This window comes from Astyanax mexicanus, chromosome 18, assembly GCF_023375975.1.
Source record: "Astyanax mexicanus isolate ESR-SI-001 chromosome 18, AstMex3_surface, whole genome shotgun sequence".
NCBI lineage: Eukaryota > Metazoa > Chordata > Actinopteri > Characiformes > Acestrorhamphidae > Astyanax > Astyanax mexicanus.
The window spans coordinates 16,597,477-16,613,298 of NC_064425.1; the positions used below are offsets into that span (position 1 = coordinate 16,597,477).

General features: G+C 38.9%; 1 protein-coding gene across 6 annotated transcripts in view; it reads right to left on the reverse strand.

The window, feature by feature from the left end:
* Positions 1 to 15,822, reverse strand: part of myo18ab (myosin XVIIIA b) — a 154,100-nt gene that overhangs the window by 44,772 nt on the left and 93,506 nt on the right. For all 6 annotated transcript variants that reach the window (XM_022670988.2, XM_022670980.2, XM_049467269.1 and 3 more), the window contains 4 exons: positions 15,173 to 15,410; positions 12,273 to 12,382; positions 10,137 to 10,202; positions 3,278 to 3,406 (listed from right to left, as the gene is read on the reverse strand). In XM_022670988.2, coding sequence (XP_022526709.2) covers positions 3,278 to 3,406; positions 10,137 to 10,202; positions 12,273 to 12,382; positions 15,173 to 15,410 — 543 coding nt within the window. The remainder of the gene's footprint in view (positions 1 to 3,277; positions 3,407 to 10,136; positions 10,203 to 12,272; positions 12,383 to 15,172; positions 15,411 to 15,822) is intronic.

Below are 15,822 nucleotides of genomic sequence, written 5' to 3' on the forward strand. Positions count from 1 at the left end.
GCAAGATGTGTTTTTCTCCTTCCTACAGGTGTCTCCATCTCCAGCCAGGTGTGCTAGCGTGAATCCTAATACAAAGCAGCAGGTGGCGCTCATTTGCACATGCACTTCTGACACATATGCCAGGAACACACCTGCTCATTCTTGGAGCGAACGCCGTGTCTTTAGGCAATGATTTAATTAGACATGAGATCAGCCATTCTGCGGAATTCCCAATGAACAGCAGAGCCTTTTGCGATGACCGTCAAAAAGTCAAAAAGAGGAGGAACTGGCCTGCAGGTTTCTGGGAGATTTAGTCCGTGATCTATGATGAAGCTTTCTGAAGTGGCACTTCCACAAGAGGCTTCCATTCCAGGCTTCCCGACTTCAAGGCACAGGGACCACCCCCTCACCAGGAGCAGACCATATTAAAATACGTTTGTTTGTTTTTTTGCGGACATGAAGAGATAAAGGAGCCTACTCCCACCTGCTAGTCTGATTGTCCATGTTAACACACAGATTCTCTCAGTCTGATTAAACAGTATGAACACTATTCTCAACAACCTGATGAAAATCTGATCCAAAATTATGTGTTGCGTTATGTTGCGTTACATTTGACCTTGGATGTTGGAGTTACAAGTAGGAAATTTAAATTATTCTATGTGTTGCTTCCATTGCGGTGACTGGACAGTGTGGAGACACATGTCTACGCTTTTAAAGAAATAGTACATGAGCACCCACAGTGGGAAGAATATAGACAAAATCTTAAATTGTATTAAAACTAAAAAACATATTAACAGAATTTAAAATAATTTAATTAAGGTCAAAGTCAATGTTTTTAGCTGTTGAAGTTAAATGTCTTATTTCATTAGGGTGCAAGGACATTTGATTTTTATAACAGTATCCACAGTACTAGACAGTATAAACACTGCCAGGCCAAACAAAAAGGTCACAAACACTAATATTTAATTGGACCATCATTGGCTTTAATGACTGCACTTATTCGCCTAGGCATTTTTTCTGCAATATTACAACATTTATTTCTGTCCAGAGTTGCATTAATTTTTCCACAAGATGATGGGAGATTTCTTGGAATATGCTCGTGCCATCAGGGGAGAAAAAAATCATTGATGGTCGTTTGGTATATTCAGGTAGTCAGCTCACCTCATTATTGGGCACATAACATTGCTGAACATAGACCTGATAAACTGCAGCAATTCCAGATCATAGCCCCGCCTCCACAGGCTTGTACAATAAGCACTAGGCATAATGGGTGGATCATTTCAGTGACCTCTCTTCTTGTACTGATGCTTCATCACTCTGACTCGTGACCTTCTTCCATTGCTTCCTAGCCATTTCTGACAGTTATTTTTACCTGTTTTTTTTTAAGGATCCACAGCTGTTTAGTCCAAATCTCTTGAGTTCCGTCCGCATTGTGCGTGTGGAAATGCTCTTACTTTCACTATTAAACATATCCCTAGGAGGTAGTGCTGCTTTTCTTTGATTTGATTTCACCAAATATAGAAATAATATAGCCTAGCTTATATTGGCCACTTATGTTTCTCTTTTCATGCAATAATGGCTAGACTGACCAGGGAACTCAACAACAGGTATAAACCTACACTCCAAACTCAGCATGCTCAGTTGTTTAAATGGGCTCTACAGGACGAGTAAGAGATTCAGGAGAGAGCAACAAAAACACTACAAGCAACGGTTGGCTGCAGATGCTTAATACTGAGCGACAGTCAGTCGTAGGCTTTTATATGCCTATGATTAGCAATCCCTGGCCATTCAAGGTTCATAAAACACATCCAGTCATCTCAGCGATTTCGTACTCCGGCAAGCAAAAGCCTGTTCTTGGAAAACGCATTCTTTTAGACAACAGTTTTCTGATAAAGTGGCAATACATAACTGAGTTTAGTGGGTACAATAACATCTCACAAAGAGCTGCATAGTGCAGGTCTGCTCTCCAATAAATGTCACAGTCCAGCCTGAATTTAAACAGAAAGCAAAATCAAAAACACTCAGTAAAGAAGAGAGACCTAAAGCAGGGATGTGAGGAGGCTATTGAGACGGAGAATGAATGAGAGCGAGAGAAAGAGAGAAAGAGCAAAAGAGAGTGAGCATGTAAAATCAAGAGAAGGAAAGAAAGCAGAACATAAAGATAGAAAAGTGAAAGAGGAAGAGAAACAGACAAAAAAAATGCATGCAAAAGTGGAATTTTTTCTCTCTCTCTTCTTTTTAACTCTGCATTCTCTTTCAGAAGTAGAACACAAGTAAAAAGAAAAGAAAAGAAAGAGAGAGACAAGGTAAGCAAGCACAAAACAGATAGAGAGCAAGAGACTAAGAGTGAGAAAAATGAGCAAAAGAAAGAGCTAGAAAATGCCTCTACATCATTTAGAGAAAAAAAGCTCTTTCTTTCTGTCATTATTATCCGGAAACAGAGAAGTGTGTCTGTGAGAAAGAGAAAGAGAGAGAGAGAGAGAGAGAGAGAGAGAGAGAGAAAGAGAGCATGAGAGAGTCGGTTATATAAAAAGAAAGCAGTAAATGAGAGTGAAAGACAGAAGGAAACAGTGAGAGCAATAGAGAGAGAGAGGGGGGGAAAAAAGAGAGTCTGAATGAGAAACCAGCGAGGGGGAGAGAAAGACAAAGAGAAAGCATAAAAGAGAAAAAGTGAGTGAAATAGAAAGAGAGAGTGCATGAGAGAGTAAAAGAGAGGGAGTGTGCGACAAAGAGAGCAAGAAAATATAAGAGAGAGGGAAAGATAAAAATGAGAGGGAGAGTGAAGCACAAGAAAGCACTAGAAAATGAGAGTGAGGGTAAAAGTGAAAGCAATAAAAAGAAAGAATGCAGGGCAGGAGCGTGTGCCCTGAAATAAAGAGAGAGAAAGAAAGAGTAAGTGGGGGAAAAATAGAATGACTACACAGAGAGAGAGAGAGAGAGAGAGAGAGAGAGAGAGAGCAGGTGGGTCTTCAAATAGTGGAGGGAGATCAATATGGCAGTGATGAACCTCTGCATGCGGAGCAGCTGCCCTCAAGAAACCGCAGGCAGTGTGATTCGTCATGGGTCAGCCTGATAAAATTCTGATGCACTTATACATTCTGATGTATAAATTTTTACAGTAGATAGGGGAGCACTCATGTACGGGTTTTGCTACACATTGAACTCAGTGTTAATGCTTTATACATGCATTAAGATTCTGTGCGCAGGCCGAAAAGCATGGCTGTGAGTGCAATAAGTGCATTATAAATGGAAATCTAATAGGCCACACTCTTCATGTGATGCTCCTAATGAGACTAACCTTCCTTTTCTTAAACGCTTGTCGGGAGAGGTATCCTCTGCAGGCGGCCTGGAAGAGCGTGATGTTGCGCCTGGTCTGCAAGTCCCTCTGTTCCTCCAGCTTGGCCAGAACACCTGCCCTAAAGAACACCTGCTCACACAAACACACACACATAGCACAGCTGTGAGGCCTTAAGGCTAAAGGAAGGTCGTTCTGTTGGGTGGATTTCACAACAAACATTATGCATCACAATCAGCAGAACTACCAATAATAAGACGCCAGTTAGATAATACAACAATGTCATTATAGGCTAATTTTTATTTACCCACGTGCTCCTGCTATGCAGGTTATAAATTAGTTTGTATGTATGTAATCAAGAGGAAGAAGGAGGGTCACAAGCCATCAAACAAAGCTGAACTCCTTAAATTGTGCTTGAATATAAGGTCACCCAAAAGCAGTGTGAAAGACTGGTGGAGAGCATACCAAGATGCATGCAATTTCCGTAATTAAAAAAATCAAGCTTTATTAAACCTTAAAATATTAATTTACGAACTCTTCCGGAGTAGTACATACATTTTTAATATTGTTATATTTAAAAGAATATGAACTTGTTTCTTTGCATTATTTGAGGTCTGATAGCACTGCAACATTTTCCTTATTTTGGCCATTTTTCTTTTTCTGCAAATAAATTATCTAAATAACAGTATTTTTCTTTGGAATTTGGGATAAATGTTGTCAGCAGTTTATAGAATAAAACTACTGATCTTTTTTTGTTTAAAGCTATTGAGTCATGCATAACAAAATAATAAAACCTAGATTTCAAGGGATTCAATTGCTACAGACTTTCGGTTGCACGTATACTTACGAAAAATAATTAGCAAAAACAGATAAAAGGTATGTACAATATATATCAGGTATATATTGGGTTGGTTTTCCTGCTTCTACTGTAGAGGCTTGATATCAACAGATTCTCAGTATTAAATGACACAGCTCTACATCAGTGCATCCATATCAGAGTGTCTCTCGGCTGCATGTGCCAGTATGTTTATGTATGAAACATAAGGCACATCAGCATAATTGACAAATGAAAAACACTGATGCATACAGATAAAGTGGTGCATGAAAATCTATATTTTCTGCCACAGTCGTTCAGGTCTTTCTTCTCACACAGCTCTATAAAAAACAATCTCTGCAGGGAAGCCTTCTGGGGAGCTTGAGGTTTTCCATATCAAGCTCTGCCAATGCACCGTTTCCTTTGCAATTTTCCACTCTGTGACGAGCGTGTCAAGCCGAGGCGCGACAGCACAAGTGAGGAAAAGCTTTCCCTGTTTTCTGATTTAATAAGAGAAGGCTGAAGCAATCCGGTCTTCTTGTTTTTCAGGTTTCTCTTTTATTTATTCCTTTAGAAGCTAATTTCTTTAGCATATTATTAGTATTAATGGCAGAGTCAGACCCACTTATTTCTTTGCTGCCTTTGGTGTGCTGTAATTTTTATATATACCTCGAGTGCAGAGAGAACTTGGCTAAGAGAAAAGGCCTCTGAGAAGTTCTGAGGGCGCAGATTCAATTACTTCACCTCTGTGACGATGGCAACAAATGTCTCTTGATTGAGCTTTTATCTGCAGCTGCTCCGAAGCATAATCTTCCTCTTCAGATCAAAGCCGCGGAGACTTTCTGTGCCGCGTGTTGCACTTTGTTGTTATTACAGCCAGCCTGCTCTCTCAGAGCACATCTTGTGAGATGAGTGGAGAGTGGAGGGTTATGGAAAGATGCCATATTGATGATAACTTCAAGTGAGCTCAAAGCCTCTGCTCACACCTCCACTGCAGCGTAAGTGAGAATAAATCACAATACATTTAACAGCACACTCCCTGCTACCACCACAAATTTCACATGCTGATGTTTCTTGCTGTGGAGCATTAAAAGCTAGGGATTCAATAGGAGTGAGGATCCAGTGAAGATGCATATGGCCATATTCTCAATGCAGTGTTTAGGCTACAAAATAATGGCACTGCTGCTGCTTTTAAATTGTATAAAACGCCATAAAATTGCAATTCTAAAACTCTGCAGAGGGTTTAATGTAATATAAAGTCCGTCACACACGCTTGCAAACTCCAGCCACTGTTTAAATTTGTGCCACAAAAAGAAAGCATCACGTCATGGATAAGGCTGCAACTAATGATTACTTTGTTAGTCGACTAATCTAATGATTATTTTCTTGATTAGTCGACAGATCAACAATTATTTCTGCCATGTCTTCCACCTCTAAAAACAATAAAAACAGCTGAACGTGAGATTTAAAAGGCATTTAAATGTATAGATGTTGTTTAAACATGGAAAGTACTGATATTTAGTGAGTAAATATGTAATCTGTTGTGTTTGAGACACAGACTAAGTTGAGTGAGCCATTTACCCATCTCCCAATGCGCTTCTGTTCCCAGCACTTTGTGTCATGCAGGACTGTTACAAATGAACGATTAGTCGACAATGAAATTTGTAGTAGACAAATTTAATAAATCGACATTGTTGATTATATCAACTTATCATTATATGTTATATATCAACATATCTTTTATTTCAGAAAAGAGGAAATGAAAGGGAAAATCTAAATAATCTATCAAGTAATGGGTGAGGGCGGCCTCTCTTTTATACTATGATCAAAACATGGCTGCCATTTTTAAAGCCTCCATATTTTGTTTTTCTGATAAAAAAAAAGTATTTTGACTCACCCTGTATCCCCAAATACTATGAGGTTTTGCTTGCAATTGTATTGAAACTGGATTAAATGAAAACATTTAAAGACTATTAGTACCCTCCGTTTCACCGAAGCTCTTCTCAATTTGCAAACCTTCTATAACTTATTCTGTTTTTCTATAATCCAGAACCGTAAGGATTTGTGCAAACATAACTTTTCCTTGAACACTAAATGAAAAAAAATGGTGTTTTACATAAACTAAGACCAAAGTAAGAAACACAAAAAACCTTGGTGCCATTTGTTGTTAAGGTTCTCATTGTGCAGAACATCTGCGCTCGTACCCGTTCTGTCATATAGTGTGCAGGCACAACTATTATAGCAAATTACATCACCCTAAGAAGTGTCTGAGAAGACACTTTCTAGTTAGTTGGAACAGTGTGTTGACACACACACACATTCAAGAATGCTGATGAAACCAGAGAGCAACTTTAGAAGCAGGGGGTGGGGGGTACTGAGGGGTGACACGTGGGTCAGAATACATGCCTGCCAGGCTGCGTGGGTGCTGTACTTTGGCCTTCGACTTTCAGTACAGAGAATTGAAGGTCAGCATGGATATCTGAGCATGAACAGATCATTCAGACAGATCAGAAAGCATCTGTTCCATGATGATCTAGAGAACAGCATTCTTTATATGGAGAAGGAAAACAAACTAGAAAAGGACGAAGCCAAAGAGAATGAATGGCTCATCTCTTTGAGTCCTCAGAGTCCTCAGTGACCAGTCAAATGCCAACAGGTCAACCCCAAGTTGATCCAAAGGACTCTAAAGGTCCCACTCTAAAGGTGCCACTGCAACAGTGCTGTGGTTCCATTCCAAAAGAGTTTAATTTCTTACATCAAATCTTAAGGCTTGTAATAATTCATCTTTACCTGCATGCCTATTGATGTTTTTCTTCCTAATAAATTCGTCCTACTGCCTTTAGGCCAAATCTAATTTTATATATATTGCATATACATCAGCCAAAATATTAACAGCTTAAACCCTGTACAAAGGCCTCAATACTACCAACATTCATACGCTTTATCTAAGGAGCCATGTAGCATGTAGTCGCATACAGATCAGAGGATCGAAGATTCAAGACCTTAAACTTCTAATCACTCCCATATCTACAGAGATCTCAAAGCAGAGCTGCAGTTTAAAACTGCGTTCCCAAGGATATTTGCTCATCAATCAATAAAAAGGCATTGATACTCGACGGCTCATAATGATTGTGGCCACATAAAACCACAACCGAGCCAAGCCAGGGTTCAGAAGAGCTCTCCGGGGTGCTGAAGGGAAAATAGGCAACACAGTTCTACATAAGCATTGTGTTCATGTTTCAATTATGTTTGAATATGTTTCTTATTATATTGTGTTGTTGCTGCTGGATGCCTAAATTTCCTTCAGGATAAATCAAGTAAGTATGTATGTATCGATGAATGTATGTATGTATCTACGTATGTATGTTTGTATGTATCTATCTATCTATGTACGTATGTATCTTTGTACGTATGTATCTACGTATGTATGTATGTATGTATCTACGTATGTATGTATGTATGTATCTACGTATGTATGTATGTATGTATGTATCTATCTATGTATGTTTGTATGTATGTATGTATGTATGTATATATGTATCTATGTATGCATGTGTGTATCTACCTACATACGTATGTATGTATGTATGTATGTATCTATCTACGTATGTATGTATCTATCTACGTATGTATGTATCTACGTATGTACGTATGTATGTATGTATCTATCTATCTATCCATCACCACACAGATACTTAAACCTCACCTATTTTTGTTCTTTCCAATAACAAACAGAGATGAACCAACCATAGACTTTATATATTAATATGGCCCAGTCCCTTTATGTTGGACTGGGCCATATTAATATATAGATACATACATACTAGAGGGGGCTAAAACTAAAATATAGAGATGAAATACAAGCAAGTTTAAGAATGGATTTTTTTTTTTTTAAACCTTGTGCATGACTGAAAACAATTTACTTTGTTTTCTAAATCAAAAACAGTTTATCCCATTGTAAGGGTATCTACCCAGGAATTTTATCATGTTTTTTCACCTGTTATAGAACTCACTTATGCCACATTTTCTCTACTGTACATGGCACCTTTGGGAAACTGTCTCATAGGGATTGCATAGATTGCACCATTGTTATTTGAAGAAGAGCAGAAGAGAGCAGTTGCCCCCCCTGTCCTCCACCCTTAAGTCCACCAGGGTCTACACTCACTACTCACTCTACAAACTCTACAAAGTCTACAAGAACAGTCATTTTCTCTTGTACATGTTGAACGCAAAATTGTGCTACAAAATTGTGCTACTAACTAAGTACTTAAGCAAACTGACGAAGTTAATTTCAAAAATTTCTCTTCAGATTAACATTTAATTTGATAGTCTCTTGTTCTTTTAGACTGACCTGAGACCATTGTGTTTTTTGTAAGAGCAGTCAAGCTTTGAACTTGCATCTCTAGACAATCAGTGTACAATCAGATGTCCTCTACCTGTGGCACGCATACTTGAGCAGATATTTCCCATTTCCCTCCACATTTAATCAGCTATTTATCAGCCCGTCACTATGTTGGCTATCCTTCCTGGCTGCTGTTCTCCTTTCTGAAAGCACAACGGCTTACTGCACTGATTGGTGTTTGTTGTGGGTTACTGGCGCGTGCCAAGGCAGAACGGCCCAAACAGGGAGCCGCTGCCTGCCAGAATCCATCACTGCGCTGCGAGAGACGCACAAAGCAGGAATGCACAAACTCAGCTTTAATTGCAAGAAGAGCAGGTAGAGCACATTTTGCAGGTGCTGGCCAGAGTCATGCTTGCTGATGGAGAGAGGCAAATACAGCCTAATTGTCTTTTGCACTCTGAGGATCCAGCAAACAACGGGTGCCAAAAGGAGCAGCAGCCCCGTTCCATCTGCAGCGATTCTGACTGGTCCACAGCAGAGGCCTGTTCTCTACAGGGGGAAAGAAACAGAGACTTTTGCCTGCCCCTCTACAGCATGCCTTTCTCCAGATGTGCATGCAGTGGCGGCAGGGATTAGAGGCGGCCCGGTTGAGTGGCGTAAAGGGAACCGTACAAGTGAGCAATCTAAATGGAAATCATACCATCTGTTCAGAATTGATCCTAATGACAAAAGCTGAATCTGTATGCTAAATACCTTACGCTATGCACAGATCTGTAATATACGACGCACATAACGGCAGAATTCTTCTCACCTGAAGATTAATGTCACTGTTGAAATAGAGACACTTACAACTTGTAAGGTTGGTGTGGTATATTTTAGAACTGATATTAAAAGAAAAAGGCAATTGTAAACTTAAAAAAAAAAGTGAGTGAGTGAGAGTTTCCATGTATTTAATGGAGGCATGTGAGAGACCCTATGTAGATATATATTCATACATAACAATAATTATTATGCTGTTTTAAGCATATAGAATAGTGTAGAGTTTAATAATACAGACCTCTTGGTTCAGTGCACACAGTCATTTGAAAAATACATTGTGTTCAGTTGTGATGACTGAGATACACAACAACATTCTAATAAGCATGAATTTTATCTGGAAACCTGAGGCTCTATTTAGCAAGTAAAGTTTTTTTTTGGATTCATTATTGGACAAATTATTGGATTCATTGTGAGACTTATTTCTATAGTAACAGTAGTATTAATGGCTCTCTGAATGTAATGTAATGTAACCACAAATCAGATGGAAGAGCACCAGATAACATTTCGTTTCCAGCTAGACTTAAAAAGAAAAAAAAAACTAATTTGAATAAATTATTCAGCTTACTTACAGCACATCACACTGAGAGGACTGAACGCCAGAACAAAAACACTCCGGCAACATTCTGACATAAACTGGCCAATAAAGGCAAACCTCAGTACAAAGTAGCCCACAGTACAAAGAATAACGGGATTGTAAATAGGATGGTTAAATGACATTTAAGCATAAGTATCTATTGAATTGTTCTTGTTGTATATTTTGGCACCTTTAATAATAAATTCAGAATATTACTGTTCATAGTAATATTCACCTTATTACATGAACGGACACTCTTAACAAACAGTTATGTTATAAATGTGATTAAGAAGACCTATTTTTTGCTACTCACTCTGCTCAGGCCCATATTGTAGCTGCTTTTCTCCAGTTCCAGAGACTCCAGCAGCTCTTCAACAGCCTGAAACATACACACACACACACACGCACACCAATGAGACATGCACAGAAAGTCTGCGTGATGGCACATCATGTCATAGCACTGCAAGGCTCTATGGTGACAGTGTGTTGACAGAGGCCCTCTCTCTGCATTCGTTCACCATGGCTATACAGGGGCAGGAACGGCTGCGTCTATGGATTCTGACTCTTCACTTCAGTCACATTTGAAGGCTCTCCGCATGGCAGCATGTCAAGTAAATAATCCACACTACAGTGAAATGGCCAGCCTCCCGATCTGCTGCCTCGTAGGCAGTGCCCACATGCGGGTGGTACAGAGCAACTGAAGACACACTGTGCTGCACTGGAGTGACAGAACCTACACAGAGCTCTGGAGGCCATTTGCCTGGTGACCATCACCAAAGAAACCATTTGAGTCACTGCCATGGCCACATGCTCTTTCTAGGCCAATAAATTGGGCGCTTGTATTGTGTTGTGCTGAAATACTACACTGTATGTCCAAATATTTGTTGTCACCCTTTCTAAGGAAGACATTGCTGATACAGGTATGCAAATGCACACACACATACACACATAGCTTTTCTAGACCCTGTACAGTAATACTGCTATAAGCCTGAGCTGGATGGGATTAGTTTCTCAGGGGGATGTCTGTAAAAAATATTTCACACTTCTACTCAGTGATAAAACTCTTGCATCCGGACTGCAATTGAAAAAAAAACGGAGGAACAGAGAGTTTTTAGGCTTTCTCGGTCACATGACATCCCGTTTCAGTAGCTCCTCTGTTTCCACTCGCTGTTGTGTTTACATGGATCTCCGTGGAAATGCACACCCAAAGTGTAACTATGGTGCGTGGCAGTGGACAAATAGCTATTTTATTAAATGCGAGAAGACAGAACTCACAGATGTCCGGACAGGACTAAAATTACCGGAGGACCACAGAGTTCAGCCAAAAACAGAAGGCAAATTAGGCTGTGTGAGAAAAACACATATATGGTCCTTCCGGACTAGAATAAAATCACAGAAGACCCCCCATAAAAGAGAACATTACTTCAGGACCCCCTGAGAAACGAATCCTGTCCGAATAGGGCTAAAGAATAGGACTCTCTAAAGCAGTTAAACATGAGCCTTGGCTATTGTAACCAAGCCTAATGCCAGACATAGGCTAGAGTGGTATAAAGCCCCCAGCTTAAAAGTCCAGAGACACTTCCTGGACACAGTGTCTAAGCTTTTATATATGTAATTTATTAATTTACATCATGAAAAATAATTAAAAATAAAAGGCAATTATACACATTTGAACATGAGTGTGACAAACAACAGCACTACATGGACAAAAGTATTGAGACACCAGCTCATTTATTTCATCATTCCAACCCAACTTAATCTTTAAAGTTTATTTGTCACATACATATAGATATACACAGTACAACTAGCAGTGAAATGCTAAACTCACCAAATTATCCCCAAAAAACTGGATGAAGCACCGTTATTCCTTTCAAGCAAACACCTTACATTAGATATGGTGCCAATAGCCTATGTTTATGTTTATCTGCTACAGGGGGTCCTATTTTATTGGCAATACTTCTTAACAGGGTGCAAAAAAATAATATAGTATTATAAACAGTGTTGGATAAAACTGTTAATACTGTTTTAGCCTCACCTGTTTAAACACAATTTGCACTCTTTTGAATAAATAACCCAGCACTGCACTTAACACAATAAAGCACTTTCAGCCCTACAGCCTTAGAGCCGTCACACTTCTCTCGGCCTTAAGGTCTCCGTTCTCCTGAGGAGGACGAGATGCTTCTGATAGAGGTGTCACTAGAGCCTCTGATTAAAGCTGCTTTATTGTTCAGCTGCTGAAACAGCAGAGCGACTGAGGGAAGAGAGATGAGCAGTGCAGACCATTACTCAACACTACACATCAGAGCCCCCAGCACTGTCATAATCAATTACACAGCAGAGCAGCTAATGGAGGAAGAGCAGAGAGTAGAGCGCACACATACACACACATAGACAGATATACACACACAGACAGATATACACACACAGAGACAGAGTTTAAATGACTCACCCTCTTCTCGTCTGTCACAATATAGTTGCGTCCATGCTTTTTGGTCAGGTGGGGGGCTAGGACGTCAAATCGCCGGCGGAACTCGGAAAAGACCATGTGATCGGGGTAACCTTGAGGAAAAGTGAGGTTCATGAGCTTGACTAGGACACGAAGAGAGAGCCATATGAGCACAAGGACAAGGCCAGTGCGCAATATGCATTTAAAAAGTAAAAATAAATGTCCTGAAGTGCACATCTCTAGAGAGTTTGCTATCTGTAGCATACAGCCATGCTTTTACATGGTCATAATTCTACTTTTTATGGACTATAAGGTGCACCAGATTATATGGCACATTTTAAGTAACATTACTAAACAACAAAGTTGTCACCATGTTTCCCTTCTAATTCAGCAGGTCTAGCCAATGAGTGTGCCTAAGTAAACAAAACTAATAATAAAAAAAGACAATTTCTTTCAAAGTCAAACAAATGATAAATATGATAATCTACACAGATTTCTCTCCTGAAAACTGTTTATTTAGGTGAGTAAAGTGCTTCTGTTTACTTACACTAAGCTTAGATTTCAAGTAATTTAGCGTGGTTAGCAGCAGCGCACTATAGTCCCATATACTCGCCTCTGAGCGGCGAATGAGAGCAGTTAGCTTATGCTAATACTGCTCCAGCCTCAGTGGAGAAACTTCACTGAAACTCCTTTATAATGCTGCACTTCATTGGATTGTTTTACTGCTCCTTACAACCTGCCTGAAATTATAAGGCACACTGAACATTTTGGGGAAAATTAAAGGATTTTAAGTGCGCCTTATAGTGCAAAAAATATGGTACACTATTCTGAGTAAACCGCAGATTGCTTTACTTGAAATACCAAGAGACCAGCCATTCTAAAAATACTCAAACCAGTCAGTCTGTGGAAAAATGGTGCAGTTTTAAATATTATGTAATATTATGTAATATGAATAAATGTGCAGGTGTGCTGAGCAGAAATGCTCATCAAACATGAATGACTAAAAATGTGGCACAGGAGACTAGACTACACTAGACTGCAGAGTCTAGTGTAGAATTTTTTTTTGCAAAGAAAATCACCAAAATTTGCTGGATTCTGTCTCTCCAGTAGATGAACTAAGTATACCCTGTTCTAGTGCCTTTAGAGATAATGCTATAGACACTACCATGAAACCACTATCTCAGCTATACGGTGTATGTGACTCTCCATCTAAAATGCTGACTACAAACACAGATGCTTTCGAAGTTTATCTACTGATGCATCGGGGTATCATTCTTCATAGCAGAGAGTCACTGGCAGTATGTGGTGATATCTGTGTTTGATAAGCAATAAAATATTGCTCCCTGAGACTTCCCTTTCTTATAACCAAACAATCAGGAAGCAAGCACTGCACTATGGTGGCAAAGACTGATGTTCTGCACTAGAACTGATGTGTTCAGGTAGGCAAAGAAAGTTAAATAGGTATATATCATATGTGATATATCATGCTAGCATGGTATGGTCTGTGTGAGTAGCATAAATTTGCTGTTTGGTCATTTATTTCATTTTATCTTTTTTTTTATCTCTTTAAAACCAGGGCCCAGATTCTGTGAAGAAAATGACAGAAAGCTTAAACTACCTTGCAGCAATAAACTTTGTTTTATTTTGGAAAACAAACAGAAATGTGGAAAAATATGGACACTATATTATATATTTTAGGGCTACATCTATAAATTGGCATTTTTTGTTTGTGTGCTCAATTAAATAATAATCATTAAACTTTAAGATGAACTCTTCTGTTATTCTGGTGTCATTTGTGTTTTAAGAGCTCATTCACACTTTTCTGTACTTTATTTACATTAATAAAAACACTTTTGCATTTGTTAGTAAGTTGATGAATAGCTGGATCTAAATAATATTGTTCAATATTAAAAAAATATTTACACTGCCTCCATTCAAATTATATCTTTAGATCAATGTGATAGCACTGCACCCCTTACAAAAACAATGAAAACTTTGACCCCCAAAAAATACCAAAAAAACCCCCCACAAAATAATAATAAAACATGCCAATTCTTATTGATGAACACGTTTGGACACTAAATGCCTACTAATAGCTTATCCCTTCTGCTGAAATAACTGGAGGAAAAAATGTTCCCACTCCTCTATGCAGAAATCTTTCAGCTGTGTGTATAAGCTTCAGTTTTGATGGACAGATAATTTACTTTTTCCTTAAGCCCACTCTGATAAAATAAAGAATTCATAGTGGATCTATTATGGAGAGATACCTACTATGCCCTGCTGCAGAAAAGCAGCCCCAAAACCATGTTGTTTCCACCTGCATGTTTCTGTGCTATACAAGCCTTCTGTTATTGTGCTCAAATAAAAATGTAACCTAGGAATCATCTGTCCAAAGCACACTGCTCAAGAAGTCCTGGTCTTTGTCAAGGTGTTCTCTGGCAAACTTTATTCATGCACAGTCCACATAAAAATTTAACTTGTGCAGTCTCTTTTTAAATAGTAGAAATAGAGAGTAGATGCATGTACGTTGGTCCTATTTTTTCAATGATTAATAAATAAAACTACACAATTTAAGTGAAATTCGTCTTCAACATTAAAAATTCATAGAAAGTTCTAAAACACAAGGACACCCAATCCAAGGCCTTCAGCCTGAAATTGCTGATAGAAAACTAAACTTGAACAAATGTAGTTTTATCATTTGTTATCCTAGCCTTCAGACAAACACAGTCCCTCATAAAAAATGGAGCACACCTTCCGTGTTTCTCTTTGTTGTTGTTGTTGTTGTTTTTACTGCTGCCAATCTACCCTTGAACTGCACTTGTTAAAAACTTTTCACATAAAAAAAAGGGAGCACAACAGAAACCAAATATCAGACAGTCTAGACCAGCAGACACGTGTCCTACCTTGCCGGTATATCCGCAGAGCGTCCAGCAGTTTGGATCCTCGGAGCTGAGCACGGAGCAAGCCAGCGTCCAGCTGCATGAGGCCGGTCTCACAGCTCTCTCCATGGGACTCGCTGTCCCCAGAACGGGGAGAGGGGGCCCCCAGCACCCGCGGCTCCCCACCCAGGGCCTCTGACTTGGGAAGCAAGCAGTGCACAAAGTGCACCCGGGAGCGCCTCACTGTGTCTATCAGAGCATCCTGCAGAGCACAGAAACAACATGGTCACAGGTTATATTTCTATAAATAAATAAATTTTAAAAAATCTGGAGTAATAAATTACAAATAATACATAACAACCAAAGTACAATTTTAAATAATTTAATAACAATTAATAACAAATACAAAATATATCCCTTAATTCCTGATACTTTATCCAAACATACATTTTGAGTGTGTGTGTGTGTTTTCTTTTTATCCACATATTTTATCCCAAAGCCAGTTCAATGTATTGATAATATATGCATTATACAGCTCTAGGGGAAAAAAGAGACCATTTCAGTTTCTGAATTAGTTTCTCTGATTTTCTTATTTATGGGTATATTTTTGAATAAAATAAACATTGTTATTTTATTCTATAAACTACGGACAACATTTATCCCAAATTCCAAAT